General features: G+C 38.8%; 4 protein-coding genes across 6 annotated transcripts; all 4 read right to left on the bottom strand.

The window, feature by feature from the left end:
* Window positions 1–5654: 5654 nt before the first annotated feature.
* LOC112568357 (serine/threonine-protein phosphatase 6 regulatory ankyrin repeat subunit C-like) lies at window positions 5655–9822 on the bottom strand. The gene is given in 2 exon segments (XM_025245624.1): window positions 5655–7559; window positions 7562–9822. Coding segments are annotated over 2 exon segments (3288 nt in total). The 5' UTR covers window positions 9580–9822; the 3' UTR covers window positions 5655–6289.
* Window positions 9823–10182: 360 nt separating this feature from the next.
* LOC112568546 (serine/threonine-protein phosphatase 6 regulatory ankyrin repeat subunit C-like) lies at window positions 10183–10716 on the bottom strand. The gene has a single exon (XM_025245871.1). It carries the CDS (start codon window positions 10714–10716, stop codon window positions 10183–10185), a length of 534 nt encoding a protein of 177 aa, XP_025101656.1.
* Window positions 10712–12197, bottom strand: LOC112568355. Of its 3 annotated transcripts, none has more exons than XM_025245621.1 (2): window positions 11866–12197; window positions 10712–11413 (listed from the first exon to the last, which is right to left on the bottom strand). In XM_025245621.1, the coding sequence occupies exon 2, from the start codon at window positions 11345–11347 to the stop codon at window positions 10748–10750; it is 600 nt and encodes a 199-aa protein (XP_025101406.1). In that variant the 5' UTR covers window positions 11348–11413; window positions 11866–12197; the 3' UTR covers window positions 10712–10747. The 3 variants fall into 3 exon arrangements, with proteins under 3 accessions (XP_025101406.1, XP_025101407.1, XP_025101405.1); XM_025245622.1 differs by having other exon boundaries at window positions 10712–11375; window positions 11870–12197; XM_025245620.1 differs by having other exon boundaries at window positions 10712–11375; window positions 11866–12195.
* An 8131-nt stretch (window positions 12198–20328) lies between these two features.
* Window positions 20329–23581, bottom strand: LOC112568545 (G-protein coupled receptor GRL101-like). The gene is made up of 3 exons (XM_025245870.1): window positions 23567–23581; window positions 23110–23265; window positions 20329–21542 (listed from the first exon to the last, which is right to left on the bottom strand). The coding sequence occupies exons 1-3, from the start codon at window positions 23579–23581 to the stop codon at window positions 20637–20639; spliced, it is 1077 nt and encodes a 358-aa protein (XP_025101655.1). The 3' UTR covers window positions 20329–20636.
* Between the last annotated feature and the right edge of the window lie 712 nt (window positions 23582–24293).

Raw genomic sequence — 24293 nt, 5'->3', positions numbered from 1 at the left:
ACTTTTAGTACTTTTTTCTGCATATGCATATGCATAGTTTGGCTACATTTTGGGCAGTCAAGGTTGCCACAAATCTTGGCAGCACATGGTTTTACCGATCTCTCGATCGCCGGGTCACGCAGTGCACGCTTCAAGTATACTTGTTTTTATTATGGTATTGCTTGGCACTGGGCAGACTAAGATTACAAGATATGTTCAAGCCTTACACAAGCCTGGCCAGATCTTGTGTTGCCAGGACTACCATAATAACAGATAATGTCCCCCTCTGAGGAGTTAACTCTGCTTTACTCTTAAAGAACTTCGTAACAAGAGAACACAGCCGAACATATTAAAACTATACAATGTCTTAGCAGTAATAACGATAAAATCAGCCATAGCACCATTAGTAATAGTAGTACGATATGATGTTATGGTATAGTAAATGTAGTTATGAAACCTTCCAATCGATGGGACGGGACTTACCTCGAAGCCAGCTTTTTCTTCCGCGATGGCAGTGCATGTCTCCCTTCTCGCTCACTGCTACTTCTTCCCCGGTCCTCTCTCGAGTCAGGTGCACATTTCATAGATAGATCTAGTGGAAAAGTACAGTAATGCATAAACTTAAGAACTAATTCTACAGAACATCCTATCCTGATTGATACATTGCTCTGACGATCTTATGCAAACTTACGAAGAAAAACTGTTATTTTTTTTTAAACAAAAACGAACAATAACACAGAATGAACACAAATGAACTGCCTGATATAAGTTTAATTCTACACCTATCTCTGTGCTGAGTGAGTGTGTGTGATGATGGAAATTTTGCAGTTCGTGTGAACACAAAACCGATTAATCTTGCAAATAAACACTTTGCTTGTATGTAACTTATTTATCATTTATCTTCATGTCTTTTTCAATTGTAATTATACCCTCTTCTAATTTTTTAATTCTATTTATATCAGCAAATTTACTTTTGAAAATTGATTGAAAAGGTACAAAATTATGATTGAAGCAAAGTGTGTGTTTTTGTCTACGTTGAGCTGGTTATTATTTAAAAGTTTTCTTTGGCAAGATCGATTAAATCGTCAAAAGTCAAGCTCAATATGTGCAAGTTACCTTGGTGTCTGCCTCTGTCGCAAGAAAATTCTTAGCCATTTATTTTATCACTTCATTTGGCAGTCGTAAGCTTCTGCTTGCGTAGAATAGGCTCGAAAATTAAGATTATCCTCTTTTATTTAAACTGATACTGTCTCTTATAATGCTTTATAAACTGCTGCACCAACAACCTCTATCCATGGACGATGGAATCTAACCAGCAAGCAGACGACAGCGAGTGACGCAAAAGAAGCGGCCAATCAAATGGCTGAGTTAACAGTCTAAACGCGACTCTTTCTCCGTCCGTCGGTTTGCCGTTGATCTTTTTTATGAAGCAAGAGGACATCCAATACGTGACGTTTGTAATTTCATAAGAAAATATTGAAAATATCTTTTATATTACCTGGAAAAAATGATCGCCTTCCTTGCTCACGGAGGTGGGGGTTAACGGAGTCTAATATCTCACCGGACTGAAATGGTCTCCCCTGTTCAGTCTCTTTTTCTCTTTGGCGACTTTTCCTTTTATCGCTGGTTAAAATTTACATTTTTTAGAGCTTGAATACTTTTGAAGTCCTTTTATACTGATTTTTCTCATCATTTTTTACCATTCCATTAACCTTTGAATGTTGCATTCAGCAATCGTTATGCGCGATGAAGGAGAGGGTGATCGACTGGCTTTTATTTTTTAAAAGATGCACAGATAAAATGGTGTTACAAAATAAAGGAATTTAGCTATAAGCAAATGGCGGTACCATATTTGTACGAGGGGTTGGGCAATATTGTCTTGATATTCGTGATTTAGGTAGCAATTTAAACAATAAATGGAGACGATAATTCAACATTAGTTGAACATAACTGATTTTTTAAAGATGAAATAGGAGTGTTTACAAGAAAAATTAAAAATGGCAACATTTAGAACTTCCTATCCCACTGTTAGGTCCAAGCTAGAGTGATTCACGTGAGCTAGTAAACTTAATCAGGCAGCAATCGATTTTATTCATATAATACAATTGACAACATATACCTTCAACAATTATTTTTGAATACCTAATGTTAACTATTTTATAGTTTTAAATAGTATTTTCTTTCTTTGTAAAATAAGGAATGCTACAGCTTAAATTGTGCATGATATTTAATTCGGTGCTGTTATAAAAATAATACGTTGCTTTAAAACTTTAAGCAGAACATTAATCTAATGGTTTTTCAAATAGTTTGGACTATGAATAGTTATAGGACAGCAAACTGGCAGTGCATCTACTAAGAAAAATATTTTCAAGTTCCATCTACAACAGCCCATGTCAACAATGACTACATATAGTTTTTAAAGCTGATTGTTCAATTTATGGTTGACAGGAAATAAATTAAAATTCCTTATATTTAATTCAAATACAGTATTTCAGTTTAGCTTTTGTAGATAAATGAAATCTCAGGTAAAAAGAATTCACTGTTTTAAAATGCATTTACAGTGGATAAACCTCCAGTTTCAAGAATATAAAATTAGCTGAGCAAATTAGAGTAACAGAAAAAAAGAACTAAGTTATTATCGATTGCTAAGGCATAACTATAATTAAAAACATGGGAAATACATACGTATTCATGTGAAATATAGTGAGGCTATGCAGTAATCTGATTGATCTGCTATGGCAATGTAAAGGTGTGCAGTGTTATAAAGATGTGCACCTTATTTATTATTTGGAGCTTTGCACTTTTTGTAAGAGCTAATTTGCAATATCTATACATTTTTTTTAGAATATGCTTCCAAATCATGACAAAGGATGTCAACTAGTTGCTATGGGTTGAATGCTTTGGTGCACATCAGAATTTGGTCTTTCAATATATGCATTTGGTGCCTTGCAGAAATTATTGGTGTTATTACCATGTACAGGTAGCTCTTCTGTAACATAAATCACTCGTAGATTTTTTCTGACCAAAAGATTTTCCTTACATAATCTTGAACGTGCATACTTAAAGTACTTCATTAGTTAGTACTTTTTCAATCAATTCTTCGATCATTGCCTGCTTACATAATATCTTTTACAAGATGAAATATATGTTGTGGTTGATCATAGTGTATCAGAAGGCTTGCAGTTAATTAAACGCTCACAAAAATTTCATGAACTCAGGAAAACTTTTGCAAGAGCTTCTCTCTCTCTGCCCTTGAGTCATCAGTCATCAGTCATAAAGAAGAGATTGAAGTCCTTTCTGGCCTCCCCCTAAAACCCAGAGGGTCAACTATGGAACAGAGCAACTTTAAACCTGCTTTAATGGTGCTGCTTGTGGATTATCACATCAAATAGTAATCCACCCAAACACCTGTGATTTACAAGCAAAAAACATGCAAACACCAATGCTGTCTACATTTTCTGTAGAATCAATAAATTCTACTTCCACACTGTGCTTTAAGGTATGATGCACCCTGGGCAGATAGCCACGATCATTTGACCCTCTTCAGTCAGTTATTTCCTCCATATCTCTTCTGTCTTAAATCAGTACTCTGACTGAAAGTTACATTCACTGAAGTGATAAAAGCCATAAAAGACAAGATCCAGTATTAACGGTTCAAGATAATGAAAATGACTTTTTATTCCTTCTGCCTAACTGAAATCATATAATTTTATTCTTATATCATTCTCAAGAAAGATGCATAAACACCAGTTTCTCATGTGTCAAGGGGCTGTCAAAATTTTCAGTTCAGGATAGACATAGTGTCTGCTTTTAACTATTGTAAAATATTCCTGGATATATAAAAGGCCTATATGTTCTTACAATGATAACCTGATCAAAAAATTCTAAAGCCGCACTCTAGAGCAAATAGGAAATTTAATTGAATCTTAACAACATTAACTGTGAACTCTGCCATCAGTCTAGTAACACACACAGCGAACAAACAGAATGTGGCTGTTCTTCAAAGTTACACAAGCCACATATTACCAACCGGCTTAATCTCTAAGGTATTGTTCATGATCACTTGAAATTGAGCAATATAGTCTAGTTTTTAGGGCTGCTAAGGGCGTCTACTGTGAAGGAATGGAGTTTTGTGTTTAATTGACAACAATACTCTTCCTGGTAAAAAAAAAAAAAATAAGAAAAGTTAAGTCACTATACCTATATTTCTAAAGGAAGAGTTACTCTTATACAGTATAAAAGCCACACAACAATGCCATTAATTTATACTTGTTTTAAATGTTCAGTCTAGATATATCAATGACAAATGCCAAATGGTATTTGGCTTATCTTGACTATAATATGACAAACATAGAATGCTTCAGAGAAAGGTCCCTGTTTATCCTCCTGCTCCTAACATTTAAGACAAGCATTGATTTTTTTCAGAATTACTTACAAGACACTTAAACCGTTATACAAAAAAAGAAGCTAGCATAGATGGTGTGCAAAACATAAACAGCATTAAGAATATAACATTTTAACAAAAAGCATTAGTCAATGCATCTGATTGGCAATCATTCAGCAAATCAGTGTGTACAATTGTAATAGAAATGTGATTCATTTATCAACTTCTAGAATAATAAAAAAATCAGCATTTGCATTTTAGTATCAAAATAATTATACTGTTAAGTTTGAGGATGGTTATGTAAAAGTATGGTTTGTGCTGTAGGATCTAGTGCAAAAACTGCCAAAACAGGTAATCAGTTATTAGACAAAAGTGTAAAAAAAAATGTTAGGGAATTATATAAAGGATTTTAAAAGAAATGTCAGATAAGATACTGTATAATTCGGCTTGCATTGAGACTTGTTTGCACTGTATGAGATCTAACAGATACAAAAAATAAGTGGGAATATAATATTGTGTGTAACATTACAATAAAGTTTGACATCGAGAAGTTTATTTTCTACACGCAATATATATTATATCAAGGCAGGTTTTTTAATCCAAGAGACTACCTATGACAATGTGAAAAAGTTCACACCAATTAGTTTGAGTCTCAAATTACTAGCTTTTGTAGCTGTTATCAATTAGAATGATGAATAAAATGAATAGTGACCATAGCTGTTGACCATAAATAACACTTTTTGTACCAATACATCTGCTACTGCAACTTGTCTTACCTTAAACAGTACTTTTTCTGTATGTCTGGGTGTGTCCTTTCTTTACCCCATGTTGTCTTTATCTTTGTTTCAAAAGTAGCTTCAAATAAATGTAGCTTAAATTGTTCTTTTTTCTGTTATGTCTGCCCGCATCACAGCATCAAACTCTGTATCACTCCCTTTACCACTACAGATGATGTAGTTGTGTGCTTATGGTAGGACCACCTTAGAAAATTCTCATTGTATTAATACTTTCAAAATGTATTCAATCTATGAAGTCAATGTTTTAAAACTCACAGCATATACGATTAATTTCTGATTCACTTAGCAGCGACGAACGCTTTACCACTGTATTAATCAGTAGTAGTCACTGCTGCTGCTGCTGCTGCTGCTTGCTGCTTGCTGCTGCTGCTGCTGCTGCTGCTGCTGCTGCTGCTGCTGCTGCTGCTGCTGCTGCTGCTGCAAAATGCATAGTTCTGGAGAAGCAAAAAGCAGCCAGCAGCACCACCACCACAGTTTACACAAAAAATAACAAGTTTACATTTTTCATGTGCTTTAATGTGCAAAGTTAAAACAAATCATCGAGAAAAGTAAACAATTAATCTTTAATGTAACCAATACTCTTCCTTCAATCTCTCCTTCACCAAGCACAAGAGAAAGGCATAATTTCTTTTTATACCCACAGACATTTATATTAATTTTTTGCGTGCTCTTCGCTAGGTCAAAGTTCATCCTCTTGGCAACCACTTATATGTATATGTGGCTGTTCGTGCATGCGTACAAGAAGTCATTACAAAAACATATCGCATAAAAAAAAATATAGTCACCTCCGAAATAATCGACAAAACGGAATCCAAGAACGTAAACTGCTGACAAATGGATCAGGAAATCTTAGCAAACTGTCACAGACGGCAGAATAGAAAGAAAATGATTCAGAATAAAGAAAAGATTCACAGACAAAGAAATTTACCAGGAACATTTGAAGTCATAGATCAGTAGTAGACACAAAACCTTAAGCAGATAAACGACAAAGACAAAAATGAGGGAAGACTGTCACCCTCTAGCCAGTAAGGCCTCTGTCAACATTTATTCGGGTATTGGGGTTAGTGCTGGTCTTGCCATGCAGCCAAACAAACTTTAAAAATAGTATTAAAATAAGATATGATACATTTTAGTCTGATAAGTACGCCTCGTCGGAGTCATCATCAAGATCGTCAGCATCAGAGCTGTCGTCAGAGTTGTTTTTAATGACAATCGACGAGAGCTCGGGATCAGAGAGCACGTCGATGAACAATAGGTAGTCTTGTAATACTGATGGCAAGCACAGGGACCTGACCGAGTCATTTCTACCCAAACCACACGGAAGGCAGCGAGAAACAGCGAGGCGACAGAGGGATTCTAAAGAACTTGGATGAGTTGCTGCCTGCTCTAGAATCAGACCAACTTGATCAGGCATGGATCTTTCTCTCTCAGCATCTTGAGCTCTTTTTAGCTGATACTCTGTGTGAAGGGAGAAAAGCTCCGAGTTGGTGCTGGCACCACATTTAGTCAAGATCTTCAGAACAGACCAGTCCTTCTTCTGAACCGCAGTTCTCGTCGGTGAGACGGATGCTGCTACATTCTTAAGATATTTTTCCTGAGGAATAACTCCCAACTGTATAAGGGAGATAAATGCTTTTAAGACAAACGTACCTGACTCACGCAGAACCTTGGTAAGGAATGAATGTCCTTCGATGTCCAAAGCCCACGGATCGGCTCCTCTCTGAAGCAAAACTTTTAAGAACGAGTTCTGGTTTTTGTATATAAACCCAATTAAAACTTTCCAGTGAAATAGTACCGGTTGCCCGCTTCTCCCTCGACTGTTGATGTCAAGGCCTCGCTCAATCAGGGTATCAAGAAAAGAAACCCAGATCACATGCTCCTTTTTGCGGTATGAAGAAACCATAGTGTCCAACAAATAGCTGTTCTTTACTGAACTTTTAAAGCTTAGATTAGGGCAATAATGAAGCAGGACTTTGGCCACTGTCCAGTTTGAATACTGGACACATTTTTCCAAGGCATTGAGCAATAGTGGAGGACTTTCTGGTGTCTGCAATCTCGTTAAATTTGAAAAGGGGTCTGTGAGGCACTTTATAACAGATTCTAGATTGTCTGCTTGTGCACCACGTTTTTTGAAATGACACACATTTTCAAGAATGACTTGTTTATCAGCGTCATCCCAGTTATACTCTGCCCCTAACTGCACGAGACTCCAGAAGATAATCCAGTTTTTCTTCTCTTTTGCCACCTGGACAGCTGTTTTACCTTCTGGCCCCGCTGCGTTGATATCAGCACCCTTTTCCACAATCGACTTCAGAACACGGGCAGGTCTGAAACCCTCCCCACCCGAGAAGAAATACATCATGGCCAGTCGGTGAAGCACTGTCCACCCTTTGCTGTCTGCCACGTTTACGCTTGCTCCGTGCTCACAAACCACCGCACTAACTGCCACTGACCGTTTTGTGCCAAGATGTTCAGCGGAGTGTCACCATTACTATCACGTAAGTTTATATTCAGGCTACCGCTGGGCAGCAGAGACAGGATCCAGTCTTCGTCCTCCATTTGAGACTCTGAGGCCCAGTCTGCGAAATCATGAAACACAAATTCTCCTAGAAGAGGTTCTGGGTCGGTGTAAGCTCCATTTTCAAGAAGCATTTCAACAATGTTCCACTTTCGTTTCATGAATGCATGTTGTATTGGGGATCGGCCGTCAGGACTTCTATGCAAAAATGTGTCATTTCCTAACTCAATCACTCGCATCAGAATTTCACTTTCTATGTCACAATTTTCTTTCAATCTTGAATCTTCAAGAAGACGATGCACAATTAGATGGTCTTTCAAAAACAGACTGTCGATGTTGGCATCAAAATCCAGCAATAACGACGTCATCATCCAATTCTTGGAGATGACTGACAGTACTAGTGGTGTCTTACCGTCAGGACACGCGAAGTCCACGTCAGCACCGTTCTCCAACAGCCAGATGGTGATGTCCTCACATTTAGGAGACAAGGTCTGAGCGACTCTCGACAACAGGGTGAAGCCCTCACTGTCAGTCTCGTTCACGTCGTCTAGAAACTCCAAGAGGTTCTCCACCATGTCCATGTTCCCGTGCTTTGCAGCCAGTTGTAGTGGTGTGTTGCCTTCTGGGTCTCGTGCATTGATGTCAGCACTATTTGAGATTAACAAGTCCAGTATTTTCTTCGACAGCTGCTGACGCAAGAGATCACTGCCACATTCTGGTGTTGCAGAAGCCAGAACATGAAGGACAGACACGCCCTTACGATCCAATATGCAAACGTTCGCGCCTTTAAGCAGGAGTCGTTCTGTGATGTCCCAGTTGTTGTTTTTCACAGAAAGCATCAGTGCTGTATTACCATCAGGATCCAAAACATCAATAAGCATCGTGTTGTTGACAAAATAGTCGCACATGACCAGATAAATACTGTCTTCGCTAGAAGTATTAGACTTAAACATCTGAATATTTGAGCCACCATTTATAGAACAGGTCACACAACTGCTGTCAATGGATATTTTGTTGTTGATGTCTTTTTTCCGGCGTTTGGCAATAGTGTGAAGAGCAGTGCATCCACAGGAGTCTCGTTCATTCATAGAAGCCCCTCGAGCCAAGAGTTCTATTACCATGTCCCAATGTTCATTCTTGACAGCAAGATGCAAAGGAGTATTATCTTTTAGGTCTCTCTGATTGATTAAGGCACCTTGGAATAAAATATCAGTAAGTAATAAAACTGTGATTTCACTATATGGTCTCTGCGCACATTGTCTACACCGTAAATGTGGCTGACCAAGCAGTCTGTGTAGAACCGTCATCCCCTCAGTGTCGAGAGTATTAGCACTCGCTCCATACTTTAGCAGATGCTGAACAGCCAACCAGTTGTTGCTTTTTGCTGCGAGATGTAAAGCTGTGTTACCATCAGGACACTTCTTGTCTACATCTCCGCCTTTCTGGACAATGCGTCGGATGATAGCCACTGATGTGGACACACAACACTGAGCCACTCTGTGTAGAACCGTGAACCCTGCGCAGTCTACTCTGTTGACATCATCAAAATTGTCGAGCAGTGCGTCCACGACGTCGACATTTCCTGCAGCAGCCGCCTGATGGATGAGGTCATGTCGTTTTTGCTCGTCAAGATTTGTAGAGTTGTGAAAAATGGGTCTGATCGAAAAGCACCATAGACCTTCTTTAAATGTTCTTCCTCGGCTTGTAGCCATTCTGTGAAGAACACTGCAGCCTTCGTTGTCAAGCTGGTCGACGTTCCCTCCTTTATCTTTTAAAATATAGTCTGCGATTTCCCACTTTTCATGCTTCGCGGCAAGTTGCAGCAGGGAATTTCCACCAGCAGTAGGTGGTAAACTACTGCGGCCGCCACTTTGACGAAGAATACTAAGAAAGATCTCCATGTCCCGGATTTCACTTCTGCAACAAATTAGTCTTTGAAGGATAGAACAACCTTCGCTGTCTAATTCAAGAATGTTAGCTCCTCGCTGAACCAAGTATTTGACCATGAACCAGTTTGTCGTGTCTAGCCGCCAGATGGAGCGCTGTCTCTGTTGTTGAGCAACGGAGCTCCAGGTTCATTCCTCTTTTGAGGAGAAAATCAAGGAGAGATTGAACTATCGTATCATTTTTACAGAGATTCTTCTGGTTCCATGAAGCACTTTCTTGGAAAAGAGGCTTAGATAGAGCAAGGATATGCAGAACTGAGAACCCTTCACTGTTACACAGATTTATGTCTGCTCCAAGATACACGAGGTGATTGACTAACTTCCAGTTCTGCAGCCTTGTGGCAATGTGCACAACAGCATCACCCTCTGGACTGATGGCGTTCAAATCTGCACCTCGCTCAACTAGAAGGGAAAACAGGAAAGTAACATCTTGTGAATGCTCGCTTTCGACCACAGCCATTTTGTGCAGAACATTGTAGCCAGTCCTGTCTCGACACATAAAGTCCGCTCCAAGTTTTACCAGAGACTTAAACACAGTCCAACTGTGAGACTCAACAGCTAGATGAAGCGCTGTACGTCCTTCTGCGTCTCGGTCATCCACCCAGCCCCTTTGTTGACACACAAATTGACAATTGTTTCACAGGTGACAAGATCCAGGGATGATCCCCTCAGGGCACAAATATGCAGCACGGATCTCTGGGACTGGTCAAGGGCATCAACACGAGCGCCGTGTTTCAGCAAAAGGATCAAAAACTCCCAGTTGTCGTTCTTTGCAGCAAACAACGCGGCAGTGTTTCCTTGATGATCACATTCATCTATGTAATTACAAGTGTCAATAAGCGTTGTTAATGCATGACATTTTGATTCAGCACGTTTTCTCCGATAGTTGTCAATAATTTGCATCTTTAGGTTCTGACATTGAGGACTTGTTTCGCTGTCTACAACATTTAGAGACTTGCCGAGAGTTACCATTGTTTGGTGTTTAGCAGCCAGGTGCAGTGCCGTGTTTCCCTCTGAGTTCTTAAGGTTGACGTCGGCACCGTTTTTCAGAAGAACCGGAAGAAGAGAGTCGAACCTGCTGTCAGGACACATGACGAGTCTGTGTAGGACTGACAAACCATCCCTATCGAGAATTGTTCAGGTCCGGCTTAGCGACGAGAAGGTCACAGACACGTGACCACATGTTGAGTTCCGCCGCCAGCTGCACCAAAGTGTTCTGTACTCTCTTGTCTGTGCTGTCTAGAATATTCCGCTTTGCATGTCTCCAAACACAAGCTAAAACATCTATTTGCAGGTAACGGTTTTTCCTGAGAGATTTGCTAGATCCCATAACTTCTGTCACCGAGAGCAGGCTGGCCTCATCTTCAAACAAAGTGTAAGCCGCCGATATAAAAGATATCATGGTGTCCCAGTTGTCACAGTGAGCCGCTCTAAGGAAAGCTTCTTGCACGACGTGTTTTAGTGTGTCGCCAGAGGATCGGTTTGAAAACAAACTGTTTAGTATGTTTCTGACAAGCTTCTGGCTAATCCCAGTAGCAGATGCTAGTTTCTGTAGGATGACAGACTGTCTGACATCAGTGGCAGTGACCTCACCATGTCTTATGACATCTTGGACCAGATCCCAGTTTCCAGCTTCAGCAGCTGAGTTGAGCAGCACCGTGCTTTCTGGAAGCATGGAGCTGTCCTGATGAACGCTCTGGGGGTTCTGTGTAGAGTTCTCCATCCTGCTGTGGCATGCAATATCATGTGACCTGTAAAGGAACACATATGGTAGGCTGTGATGTATCACCTGAGACAAGAAAACATCTTTTAATACCAGTTGCCAATATTTTTTAATTTATTAATTTAGTTCAATTGGTTTTAGTTAATCACGACATCAAAGAAATACAAAAACGCTTGTTAACGATGATCCGTTATAATTCACAAAACTCACTTCCTTACTAAGACAGATAATAAGTAAAATTACGTTCGACTAATTAAAAATTGTAACATTTCAGACATTTTATCATTAGACACTGACACAAGCTCGTAGTTTGCGCAATGCCATATGTTATCAGCGTTGTAGGCAAGTAGGCGAGATAATGCATACCCATATTTCTCAAAAACGCAGAAACGTTTTTCGATTGAATGATTCACCAAGTGACAGTGCCTTCAACTATAACCTGCAGGTAATTGTTTCGACCATACAGCAAGGTTAATCTGCCAAATATCACAAAAAAGCAAAAATATTGAAATACTTACCTACTATGCGCAGTTCTCAACCGGACAAGGTGTTTGCTAGAGACGTGTAAATACCATGAACAAAGGGCGCATTTCCCTTCCTTGTCTGATGACAACAACAAAAATATTTGTCCTGGTAAGGAATGCAAATGTTTGAAATAGAGTCTTCCCTGTCATCGCTAGGATTGAAGATGCTCATCATGAACCCCAGACTTCAGCATCTCAGACCCTACACGTAGTTATTTACGCCGATGTCAACACAGATAAGTGTGTCTTTCCATTAGGTTGTTAGTAAACTATTCATTTGTAAGAGGATTACTAAAATACTAAAAATAGTATCGAGGACTCTGCCATGAAATGAGCTAATCGGGAAATCACCGGCTCTTTATTAGGTTAACAGTGTGGCTGAAGCTAGTAGAAGCATCTAGTCATCTAGTGATACGATTTCTACCTGATGTTTACCATCCTGAGCACTTGGAAATAAAAATGGAATACTGAATCACTAAACCTGTTTGAATACTAGGCGTGTTTACCCTTAGTGGTAAATCTGAAAAAAAGCCCAACTTATTCTTTGCTTGTCTCTGATTTCCCGAAAAGACGACTATGATGTGTAACAACGCACTTCTCCCTAAAATGACATTTATATTTAAAAACATTGGTCTCGAACCAGGGTGACAGTGCCTTAGCCACTCAGTTCTCTGATTCCCCAAAAGATCGGAAGATACTTGTGCTCAAGACAAAAGTTTGGTTTACTGGCATATGCGTCCGATCAGCCTTACTATCAGAACAAGTAGAAGTTATTTTAAAACTAACAGAATATGGGTGGGGTGGACGACAATTTTGCTAAGTCCGAGTGTGTGTGTATGTCTTTCGTGTGTATGTCTTACTTAGAATGTATATTGTATATAAATAAACTGAGAACTTAATAAGTTCGTTTATAAGTAAATGTTTGGTTTACGAATACCACAATAACGATGACGATTATGGCAGACATAATGCAAGCAATTTCATATTCTCTACACTTCACTTTTCGTGTTCCCTCACCAAATCCTAGTTAGTCTCGTCCTATTGGATGTACACCTCTACAAGCTCCGCCCCCTGCGTGACGTCACGTAATCAAGTACTGACCGGGACCTGAGCGGTAACTGTTGATTGGTCCGTAGCTGCAAAACCGGGTAGCCAGGGGCAGGGTTGATCCAAGAGTACCCGGCGTGCGGTGTACGGTAACTACCTGCCAGTTGAGACTACTGACCATTCACATGTCAACTCGATCGCTGACTTCGTAGAAGACACACTTTGAAAGAAAACGTGTAAAAATGGCTACAACAATAAGACGAGACAACAATTTCACCGGATGTAGATCACGTGACCATGGGTAATTTGTTTGCAAAGCTGTTTAAAAGTCTTGCTATGCTGCTAAGTTTTGATTGGAAGCAGACAGCCACGTTCATTAGAGCCTGGGAATGAAGGCACGCACACACAACCCAGATAGATGCCTAGATGGCGCAGTGTATTTTTGCTATGTGACTAAGCTATAAAATGAATACCTAATTCTTTAGATGAATGGAGAAATAAGAAAACGATAAAGAAAAAAGACATGGGCACCGCCTTTACCAAAAATGTTGGCTTAAAATAAGTAGAACTCTGAATCTTACTCGACACCGAAGGGTCTTGTTGCTACCTTGTTATCTATCATAATGCAGGGGGGTAGGTCTTGCGCACACAGCAAAGAAAAGTTTAAACTGCAACGGCTGGGATGAAATATATGGAGATACAGTACTAAGTTTTTCAATCCTTGTGACCAACCGTGATAAATTGTGGTTGCAGTGAAAATAAAACGGAGCTCTGTAACAGCAAAGAATGTTTCTCCTCGTTTGTCATGTCGGGCCACGCCTGCTTATTGTCACTGTGCTCGGTCTTTTTTTCAACGAAACAAACGTATTTTCACTCTTAAGCTATACATCCTCCTGATGGACTCTTTATCACTTTCGCTTTTCTGAAATCCGTTTCATCGTTTCGAAATCAATCTTACTGTACACCATTTAATATGTTTATCTTAGCTGGTAATATGTTACATTACATTAAGTACAATTTGTAGACTAATTAAATATATCTCAGTTTGAGTAGAAATCTTCATTAATAATTCCTTTACTGACACCAAGTAACGTTCATCGTGGTGGCAACCGTTACTGGTTGTCAGTATTTTTGGTGTGGACACAGCGATTAAGAAGGTTCGCTATGTATGTTCTTTTATTCTTTTGTCCCTTTTAAAGTCAACCACCCTCCAAGATGCACTAAAATTTTCCCTAGAGTGTCGTGGCGGGTAAAAAAAATCACAATTTGTGTTGTTTTACTGGTGTTAGAACAGTTTCCTGCTCGGTTGTAAAATTGTTTTATTTCTTCTTCATGAATGCAAAAAGTTGTGCCTGTGTGTAAGAGAGAGAGAGAAAGAGAGATGGGTCGCTGTGTGTATATGGATGTGCATTTGTGTATGGCTGTGCTTGGATAACTGTACGTGTGTGTCAGAGAGAAAGAGAGAAAGAGAGAGAGTTCTTTACAGTATTTCATAAACAGTGTTTACGATACGATATCAAAATTGCAAGAAAAATGGAATTTCTGTTTGCGACATCCTGGACTGGACGACGTTCCAAAATTATTTTGTCACCGCGAAGAAGAGAAAAGAAAAAGAAAGTTTAGCATGAAACCCGCTTGGCTTACACGCTCCTCACATCATCAATAGCACCAAATATACAAATACAATACAACTTTATTCGTCCACAAGAGAAACTCAAGAGAGTGCTCGTACTCGATAATATATACACATACATGTTTAAATAACTGCTCTCTCTCTCTCTCTCTCTCTCTCATACATCTTAACAGCAACAGAAGATACAGTTGGTGACCTTAGATGCGGTTCACCTAAAAATGTTCACTACTACTAAAAAAAAAAAAAAGGTACAACACCCCATCAAAACTTTAATGAATTTCAAACTTTAATTTTAACTTTAATTTAATGAATTTTATATGAATGTAAACAAAGAGGTGTTAAGGAAAGAATTGCGAGAGAAACATCACTGTTACGGTTATTTACGCAAAACATTTCACAGAATTATTTCTGATCTCTATAAACATGTATTTAACTGGATTCTCAAACGGATCTTGCTTAACAATTCAGAACTTGTACCTAATGATCACAGTGTAACATCCTTGTTCGCTCATTAAACAAAAGATAGTTTCTAAAATAAATTAAAATAATGAGAATGAAGAACAGGAAAGCTGCTTTGTATCTGACATATATTGTATTTGAATCGTTTCCCTTACAAATAATGCCGTTAGTGTCATGGTCATAGAGTGATAGCTTTAATAAACATTGATAAAGTAGCGAGCGATTCTAATATATATATTGGCCTCACGGAAAACAATCTCGACAGAGTCGGTGTGCTGATCGTTTTATTTGTGTGAGGTCGATTGAGAATGAACTGTGGATGCATGTATTGGATATGTACATATTATCATCTGTAAGTGAGCGATAAGTAACATTATTCACTATAATGATCATGTTACCTGTCGTCTTTTTGTTATTCAATTTTTTTTTTAAGTTGGTGATGTTGGTTGTTTCGATTTCTAATATTGCTATTGTGAAAAAATAATACATTTACATAAATATTGATTATACTGTTTGGAACATAGCAGTAAATTTTTAAACAAATATATTGTTTAGAACCGTAAGGCTAGAGAACACTATTTAACTCCGTATAACAAGGCCAAAAATCAAAAACAAAACAAAATACTTTACCTTCCCAATCACTCCAAAAAGCAATAAGAAGCACGCAGTAAGTTTTTACATAAAATTTGAAAGTATTTGTTACTTTCTTATTTAGAATCTGTTACATAAGTAGTCGTTGATAAAACTAAGAATAAATGAGGTAAATAAATATCATTATAACAAAAACGAAGAATTATTTTTGCCGAACGAAAAAGCTGTGTTGTATATGTCCTTTCGCCTGACAATCTTCAAACTACCTTCAAAACAGCCTTATATTATTCAGTGCCTACACGTACCTCACTGTCCACTACCTATTATCTTTTATTTATCATTATTGGTCTGCGCTGAGGGTGCGATCCATCTTGGTCGTGATGCTGCGCATTATAAGTTCTTCTTCGTCACCGTCATCTTCATCAACATCCATCATTCATCCATCATCAATCATCAACATCCATAATCCATCCATCATCAATCATCATCATCATCATCATCATCAAATTATTATTATTGGGTTTTTGGTTGATTGGTTGTCTGCTTATACTCAGGATTTTAATTTTTATCTATTTGTCTTTTCTTTTCTTTTTTTTTTTTTTTTTTTGGTCGGTCGGTCGGTTGGTCTCGGTTTGAATTTTGAATATCTTTTTTCAGCATCGTCGAATGGAACCTTCTGGTGTAAATCTGTTGTGCTCGGCTTTGGTGTTGATGCGACGTCGCTGCCAGCAATCTGCGTGCACGCCGGACACGTGCAGTCACGTGCCTACTTGTCATCGCCGCCGTTTGGACATGCATTCGTACGAACACTGGACATCATGATTGTGATTGTGTGAGCTGAGATTTATCAAATGGTTTGACACACAGTTGTAGACTAGGCCTCGACACGACTTTCTTACTGTCCTTTCTATTGTGTTCGTGCTTGTGTGCAGCATTTCTTTTACTGCCTTGTATTTCTGTGTGTTGCAATGTCTGTACATTTGTTTGTTAATAACTTTGGTCTGTATTTAAAACTTATTTTACAAAACGCATTGAGTAGACTCTGCGGATCAGAAATGCTCTATGTAAATTTGCTTTATTCATTATCATCTTCGTCGTCGTCATCATCATCATCATCATGTCATAAATTTCTCTGATTTGTTAATCTTTAAGTATATAATGTTATTAGTTATTGCAAAACCTTATTACAGACTAGTAAAATTCTTGCGATAACTCTCTCTCTGTGATCTGCTTAAATAGTTCTTATTTATCTTCAATTTCTTCCTTAATTAAATAATAAAAAGTCTACAAAATCTGAAACCCTAGGTACTTTATTTTTAAATATGGTTCAACATTAAGAAATAGTAAATTGTTACATAGTTTGAAACGGTTAATTTGTAAGATCTTGTTTAAATATCAATACTTTGTAAGTATATAAAATAAGCTTTTGTGTTCGGCAAAATTATGTGGGGAGAGAGAATGATAAAAAGAGACATAGGGCGAACCATTTAAAACGGAGCTATTATTTTGAATGACTTTGGTAGAATACATAGTTAAAGGTGATGATCAAATATCATTAATTAATAAATTATTATTATATTATGATAAATAATTAATCAAATGCCTAGAAAGCTTAATAAATTACACTCGTGTGAGGCTTTCTTATTAACATCCCTTCAAAAAAGAATTGTCACGTTGCTTCGCGTCCTATAAACATTAGGACTAACCCAATTCTTGGGTAGTCTTCATATGTTCTATTCTGATATGTTAAGTGGTGCATCCTTTGTTTCCAATCCCACGTGTAAGCTTGGTTTAAGCGATTTATCACCTTCATTATTAAGTCTGCACAAATTGGGATCACAATATCACGGTTGGGAAAGTGTTTCATCAGATGATATCAGGTTCTGAATACACCATAGTTGAGCAGGAAAACAGTAGAAGGAATGTGGTGCAAGAAAGCTAAGGTGAAGGGATTAGTTGATCCATGGGATCTTCACTACATTTGTTAGATGTGAAGGGGTTATTTAATTTTTGAAATTGTTTGTACATATAATAATTGAGTTTGTGTTGGAAGTGGAAGACAACCATGAGCTTATCTATTTATTCCAGGCTTTCAAGGCTCTCACCAACAAATGTCTTCAGAAAACATCACTCGTAAACTTCCCACGAAAGTCAAAGGCTGTATTCAACCAATGAACTGAATACGGCAAGTACAATTTTCCCCTGGAGACAGATCCAAACATCCTCAAAGTCGACCAGGTAGCGCCCAATGACTGACCAGTCTATTCAGTCCCTACGGAAAAAAGTCGAATTGGCCTGATGAGATAGAGGTAAGCTCTGGGGTCGACAATTTCCCACCTGAGCTGCTCAAATGTGGCAGGGACGAGACAATGAAGAGACTTACCACACTGTCGCAAAATCCGGAAAAACAAAAAAAGTAGTGAAAAAGAGTAATTCTACCCTCCCGAAGAAAGGTAAAAGTTTCAGAACTATCAAGCAATAAGTCTACAGGCCCATTTCTCAGCCCATGTACCCCTTAAGGGACACAAATGCAAAAGGTGATCCAAAACTATCTTATCTCATATGGCCAAGGTGCTGTTAGAAGAAGAGCAGGTCAGCTATAAAGCAAGCAGGGCTGATATCTCGAATCTTAAGTTTCAAAGGTATAATTTTGACACCGATGATACTGCCTACAGCTTGTAGATGAGAGCCATACTTGACAGATATACACCTTTTACCTCTTATTATCTTACCAACTATCTCTCCTCTCCGTAGCTCACTGCTGAAGTGGGCATGCGCAGAAAAAAAACGGCGATGCACTTTACTTTGGATGAGAATAAAACAAGGTTATCGAGTCAGAGATTTCTTTTATGAACGACAGGGAGGTAACTTAGTGTCTGATTCAAAACACAGTAAGAAGCTTGATCCTTGCTTCTGATGAAATAATCTGGTTCAGATGGTGGGTCGAATGGCGGGCTAAAAGCAAGGACTAATTTGTTCTTTAACACCACTTTATATGGCCAAACACAAATATCATAATAGCAGACTAATAAATCATCTGACAATCCTTGCTACTCTGTGTTCTCCTAGACACCCTTTACTGAGTTAATTATTATTGAAAGCAATTACAGTTTACAAGCAGCTACCAAATTTGATAAGTCTGTAGCCCATTAACCGTATGATGTTGATGCAGCTGGTCAATTATAGCATCCCAGCTGTAGTTCATCAAATGGCAGTTTCATGTTTGAGCCTTTTAGTGTTACAAAAACTTATGAAATAATTCTTTAAATTCTTTACAGTTTATGTATAGTTTATTATTTGTAACTACTTTCAATGTAATATTACATCACCATAAAATTCTTCTGACATACAATTGAAGTAAACACGCATTCTCGAAATGGACTGAAGACTTAAATAGTAAAAATAATTTTTGTCTAAATTTGCTATATGTGCAATAAAGATGTAAATAGTTCTTTCAGTTTTGTGCCATTTCTTACTTTCGTGATATGTGCGTGTTAAATAGATGGCTTTGTGGCTTAAGAACTGACATCACCGAAAAATAAAAAGACTAGACCAGAGAAAAGTACGATCATGAAGCTTTCCTAAGACTGAAAGTTTACAGAACTACCTGAACTGCTCTTGCGATTTTTAAAGTTAGCGTCGGGTGTACATCTTCTTTGGTGAACTGTTATATTGTTACTTGTATAAATATTACTATAACTTTACTATAAATTATTATGTTATAAAACTTTAAAAGAAACGTTTTTATTAGCGGTTTTCAATAGTCGAATGTATTTGGTCACACTTTCACACCTACACGTTATTTCTTACTTTCACACCGTATTAATACACTGTATTATATATCCCCGAGATACAGAATCATGTGACATTGCTGTAATTTTTCTTACCACTGGCTAGTTTCTGACAGCATTTGAATATGCTAGTTTAAACAGCAGTTTTTTTTAACCAACTTCTATAATAATTCAACTATCATTCTATCTGCAGTATATACATATATATATATACTATTTAAGTATGACTATAAATCTGCGCCCCTATAAATATTTAAACATTTTAACACGACATCTTTAACCGATAAACTTTAATATAAACACAGAGCTACACGAATCTAATTTTACTATTAAAAGATTTTATCTGAAACTACAATATAAACAATTTATCTTGAAAACTGTTTGCCAGCTTCTTTGTAAACTTCTTAGTAACTTTCTACAATTTCTTCTCTGAAGAAAAGTTCAAAGATTGATATATACCTAACATAAATTTATACTACTAGCACAAAAGCTACTAACAATAACTAAAAAAAAATCATATAAAAGAAAAGCGTTCATCGAGAAAAATGCTCAGTCTTAAGCTACTGGTGTATTATTATTATTAACAACAACAACAACAACAACAAGAATTAAACGTTTCAGAAGAAAATTATATGTAGAAGTACCTAATCAGGGCTTCTGCTAAGGCTAAATTCTTTGGGGTCCTAGGGACCCCTTCTTCAGAATTTTAAGGGGTCCCTGTTCTTCGCCCAACTTTGAATGGGACCCCATCAACAAAAATTGAAGGGGTCCTCCGAACTTTTAATGCGTACTGTACGCAATTTTTTGCGTAAGCAGAAGCCCTGCCTAATAATCTCATTTTCCCTGACCGTTCCGACTTCGGCTAAAGGTCTCCCACTTTCCACTTACGACATTATGTTCACAGAGTTTGGCAGAGAAACAATTGTGACAACCTTTTTAACTTTTGTCATTTGATGAAAATTTGAGCAATACTTTCTTTAAGATGCGTTCCTCTTCGGCACGTTTCCACTTCTCTAGTAGCACATTGAAGGTATACAAAAAAGGATTTAAAGCTGAGTTGAGAGGAAGCACAAAGATGGCCATAGCCACACTCACCTCACTAGGAACGGGGAATCCCAAAGCAGCCATGATGCTGACCATTCCGACTGGAAACCAGCACAAGAAGTCAGACACAACCACGGTGGCCAGGCGGCGTGCTATGATGATATCTTTTAATTTCTTGGTCGAGTTTACTTTCATAGAATTCATTCGCACTGACCAGTATATGCAGACCTGCCAAGCGCAATAAGTATAAAAAGGAACATATTAAAAACTATCATAATTCCAAATGAGTAATTACGACCTCGAAAGCTTTTCCTGGTTATTGGCAGCGGGATACAGATAGCATTTTGACCATAAAACTCCCAGTAAAAGAAAGACGGCAACAGAGGAACAGCGGCCAGTGTAAAGCCCACAGCCCAGGCCAGTCCACAAGCCCACGAGGCTGACCAGCGCTCAAAGCGGAATTTACTGAACGGAAAGCGGAGAACGATAAAACGGTCGATGGTGATGAGACAGATGATCAAAGTCGACACCTCGCTGGACATGAAGGACAGGAAGCCGGCCACTTTGCAGGTCGTGCTGTCTCTCCATTGGAGGTCGTGCCATAAATAGATTGACCGGTAGGTCTCGTCTGCTACGCCGAGTATAGCCAGATACACGCCCATGAGAAAGTCAGATACACTCAAATTAGTAACAAACACATTGAAACCGGACAAAGAAAGGCTTTTCTGAAAACGTTGCCTAAAAAGAAATCCCCCAATATTCCCGGTAATTGACAAAACACAGAAGAGCCACAGGAACACGCGGTAAATGTCTGATCGCAAAAGATCATCGCAAGACGAAATTTCATCGACAGGAGCGAAACAGGAACCGGTTTCAAACGCGTCTGGAAGGTTTTGCGGACAACAGAGCTTATAATTATCACAATAAACCGTTTGTAAATAGTTTGCGGCCTTTAGAACTTTTCGAGGAAATATATCCAGTGGGTTATTTCTTACGTCTAATTGTTTTAACTGTACAAGGTAAGTAAAACCATTATCTGTTATTCTTTGAACCTGACTAAACGACATGTTTAAAACCTCTACGTTTGAAAGATTAACAAAGTCCGGCTGTCAAACACCATCAACAAAGTGTGAGTTAAATCCACGGTGTGGAGATATTTGTGCATATATGAAAAACCGCTATTTATCAAATTAACAAGAGGATTTCCAGCTAGACGCAATACTTTTAAGTTGTTTAGTATTGCAAATGAGGTAAGGTCACAGGATGTTATATAGTTCTCGCTAAGATCTAAAGTCTGGAGGTTTGGAAGATAAACTGAAGAGATAGATGTTAGCCCGCAAAAAGCTAGACTTATCCAAACAAGATATAAATTAGAAGAAAAGTCTGTAAGGTTCATACCTGACATTACACCATCTAGGTAGCGTAGTTCGGGAAACTTTTCTGACGGAAATGGTTTGTTACAAACGAATGCCAGACCCTGACAAAACACTCATCAGGACAGTTCAGTCCACAGAAAGTCTCATCGTCGTGTTGCGGACACTGTGGCCAGCCGTCGCACACGTTGTCGGGATGGACACAAACACGTGATCCACGACAGCGATAGAAGCCCGGACACGTGTATCGCTGACAGTCCTCCTCGTCCTCGTGGGAGGGACAGTCGTACACACCGTTACAGCGCACGTACACGGGCAGACAGTAAGCCAACTCGCCTGCACACCGGAAGTGCGTTTGTGGACATGGCTCAGAAAGTGCGAGAGGTACTTGGTAAAAATCACCTTCACCGTCAAAGTAAACTACCGCGGGAGGAAACAGTCTGATTCTTTCCGGATTTCTATAGAAGAAGGCAAAGGTGCAATACTCATCCGACCCGTCCCAGCAGTCTGTATACATATCACAAAAGCTCTTGTAGGGAATGCACTGTCCGTTACGACAAGTAAACTCTTGGCATTGATGTAAGTGTATACAAAAGTGTTCGTCAGACCCATCTTCGCAGTCCTTTTTAAAATCGCACACTAGACTGTAGTGTAGGCCGTTGAGTTGTTCAGCACAACTGAACATTTGTGTTCCGATTGAAACGCCAAAAACATCTTTACTTAGACATAAGAGGTAAGAGCTTGCTGTTGCGCAAGCAGTCTTAGGATCACATGATAAAAACGAGTGAGTAACGTGACCTAAAGGACAATAAGTAATCGACACTTTTGTATTGTTCCAAAGTACAGAAACCTTGGTATCGGAAACATTCAGTGAAGCATGCGGGGTATGTGTTTCAAGATTTGCTTCATATTCACACACCACGTTGTTCGTCCCGAGTGAAGTCCATTCCGCCAACAGCGTGCGATAAGGGTAGTAAACATGGAACGTGGCACAGACCTTTCTAGAAAGATCGACAAAATAAGTCTGAGTGGTATTCGTTTCATAAGCGATGGTGTTGTCCACCCATTTGAATGCATACCTGTAGTACTTTGGCCAGTTTATGTTAGAAGTTTTCAACCCGATTATAGCCGTTTTGTGACTTTTGCTAAATTCAAATAATTTTGTGAACGCTTCCCATTCATTCTTAGATTTCATAGTAGCTATTTTTCCTCCAAACTTTCTACACTCCTCATCTGGAGACCTTAATTTGTGCAATTCTGTATTCTCTAAATAAATGTAGCATTTTGTATCCGTTCCAACAGAGCCGTTACAGGCGAGGCTACTGTAGGGACAATGAAGTCCCTCATCCTGTCCTCCGTCGCACTCCGACTCCTGATTGCATTCCAGATGTAGTTTGAAAGTGTTGTAGTAGGGCACAGAACAATCCCACAGCCCGTTGTCCAGAGGTCGAGGACTCTGAGATGAGGGATGAAAGTGAATACCACTTTGCTCCCGATAACGAAATTTACGTCTTCCTTAAAATGAAGAAGAATGTTTTTTTCAACAAGTGTTGGGCTTTTTTGTAAGGGAGCCAACCTTTTCAGAAGCATCAAAGATCCCCTTTCGTTGATTTTGTATATTAATCTTGTATTTCGAGAAGAAAAGGAAAAAATATTCATTTCCTCAAGCTGTACTTCTGAAAAACTTATCATCATCACGTGACCGTCAGGGGCGGTGATCTGTCGCGAGGCATTAGTGCCGCAAGGGTACTGCTTACCCTCTTCAAAGCCATAGGGATGTCACATAGCCCGAAGTTAGAGATGTAAAGACTATGGGAAGTGTGGCAAAACGCTTTTCTCCACTGCCTCAAAGTGCACTTGAAACTCCATCATGAGGGATGAATTTTGCAGGCTGTCTTTGAGAAAGAATCTATGATTGTTGAGATCACTTATCGCTACTACCCTGAGTCTTTGAGTGGCTTTGCACTTGTTTTCAACAACAGGGCACATCGTGGAGTTACTGACGATAGTAATTGTGACATCGGTCAAACATGGATCCGTGAGGAAAAGCACATAACTTGACAGAACATAGCCCTTCGGTATTTCGATGGACCAAGCGCATTCAGCGACTGACCTGGAAAGGTTGTGACCCCCAGATTTCCCATAAATAACACTTCGCAGACTGGAAGAGCGGAAAGTACTGGTGTATTCACACTCATTGATGTTGAGATGAAATACCTCTAACCTTTTCAGTCCGTGTTGTAGTCTTCGATGGTATGCTGCTCGAGGCAAGTGATTTTTCTGGGAAATCGGTACTTTCTTGACATGTATGGCTTAATAAACACAAAAATACCAACACTAAGCGCTACTTTTTGCCGCGAGAGCACCCAAGCAGAAGTTATCTTTTTTGCATTGTACATGAAGTAGATACAAGAAGTCATTATCCCTGTTAGTCTCCAAACAACTTAAAATGCCCTGTTGCCAGAATTACCTTCAGTCTCATGT

Source organism: Pomacea canaliculata, linkage group LG7 (genome assembly GCF_003073045.1).
Source record: "Pomacea canaliculata isolate SZHN2017 linkage group LG7, ASM307304v1, whole genome shotgun sequence".
In the NCBI taxonomy this organism is placed as follows: Eukaryota; Metazoa; Mollusca; class Gastropoda; order Architaenioglossa; family Ampullariidae; genus Pomacea; species Pomacea canaliculata.
The sequence above is the reverse complement of the archived record's forward strand: the minus strand, read 5'-3'. Positions and strand labels throughout refer to the sequence as shown.

What these genes read in the sequence shown, in the direction of transcription:
- LOC112568546 (XM_025245871.1), bottom strand. Translation starts at nt 10,716, where the DNA reads ATGTGTCCTGACAGCAGGTTCGACTCTCTTCTTCCGGTTCTTCTGAAA.
- LOC112568545 (XM_025245870.1), bottom strand. An exon ending in GCCTCGCCTGTAACGGCTCT is followed by an intron (nt 21,543 to 23,109) that starts GTTGGAACGGAT and finishes GGTGTTTGACAG; the next exon opens with CCGGACTTTGTTAATCTTTC.
- LOC112568355 (XM_025245621.1), bottom strand. Translation starts at nt 11,347, where the DNA reads ATGGAGAACTCTACACAGAACCCCCAGAGCGTTCATCAGGACAGCTCC.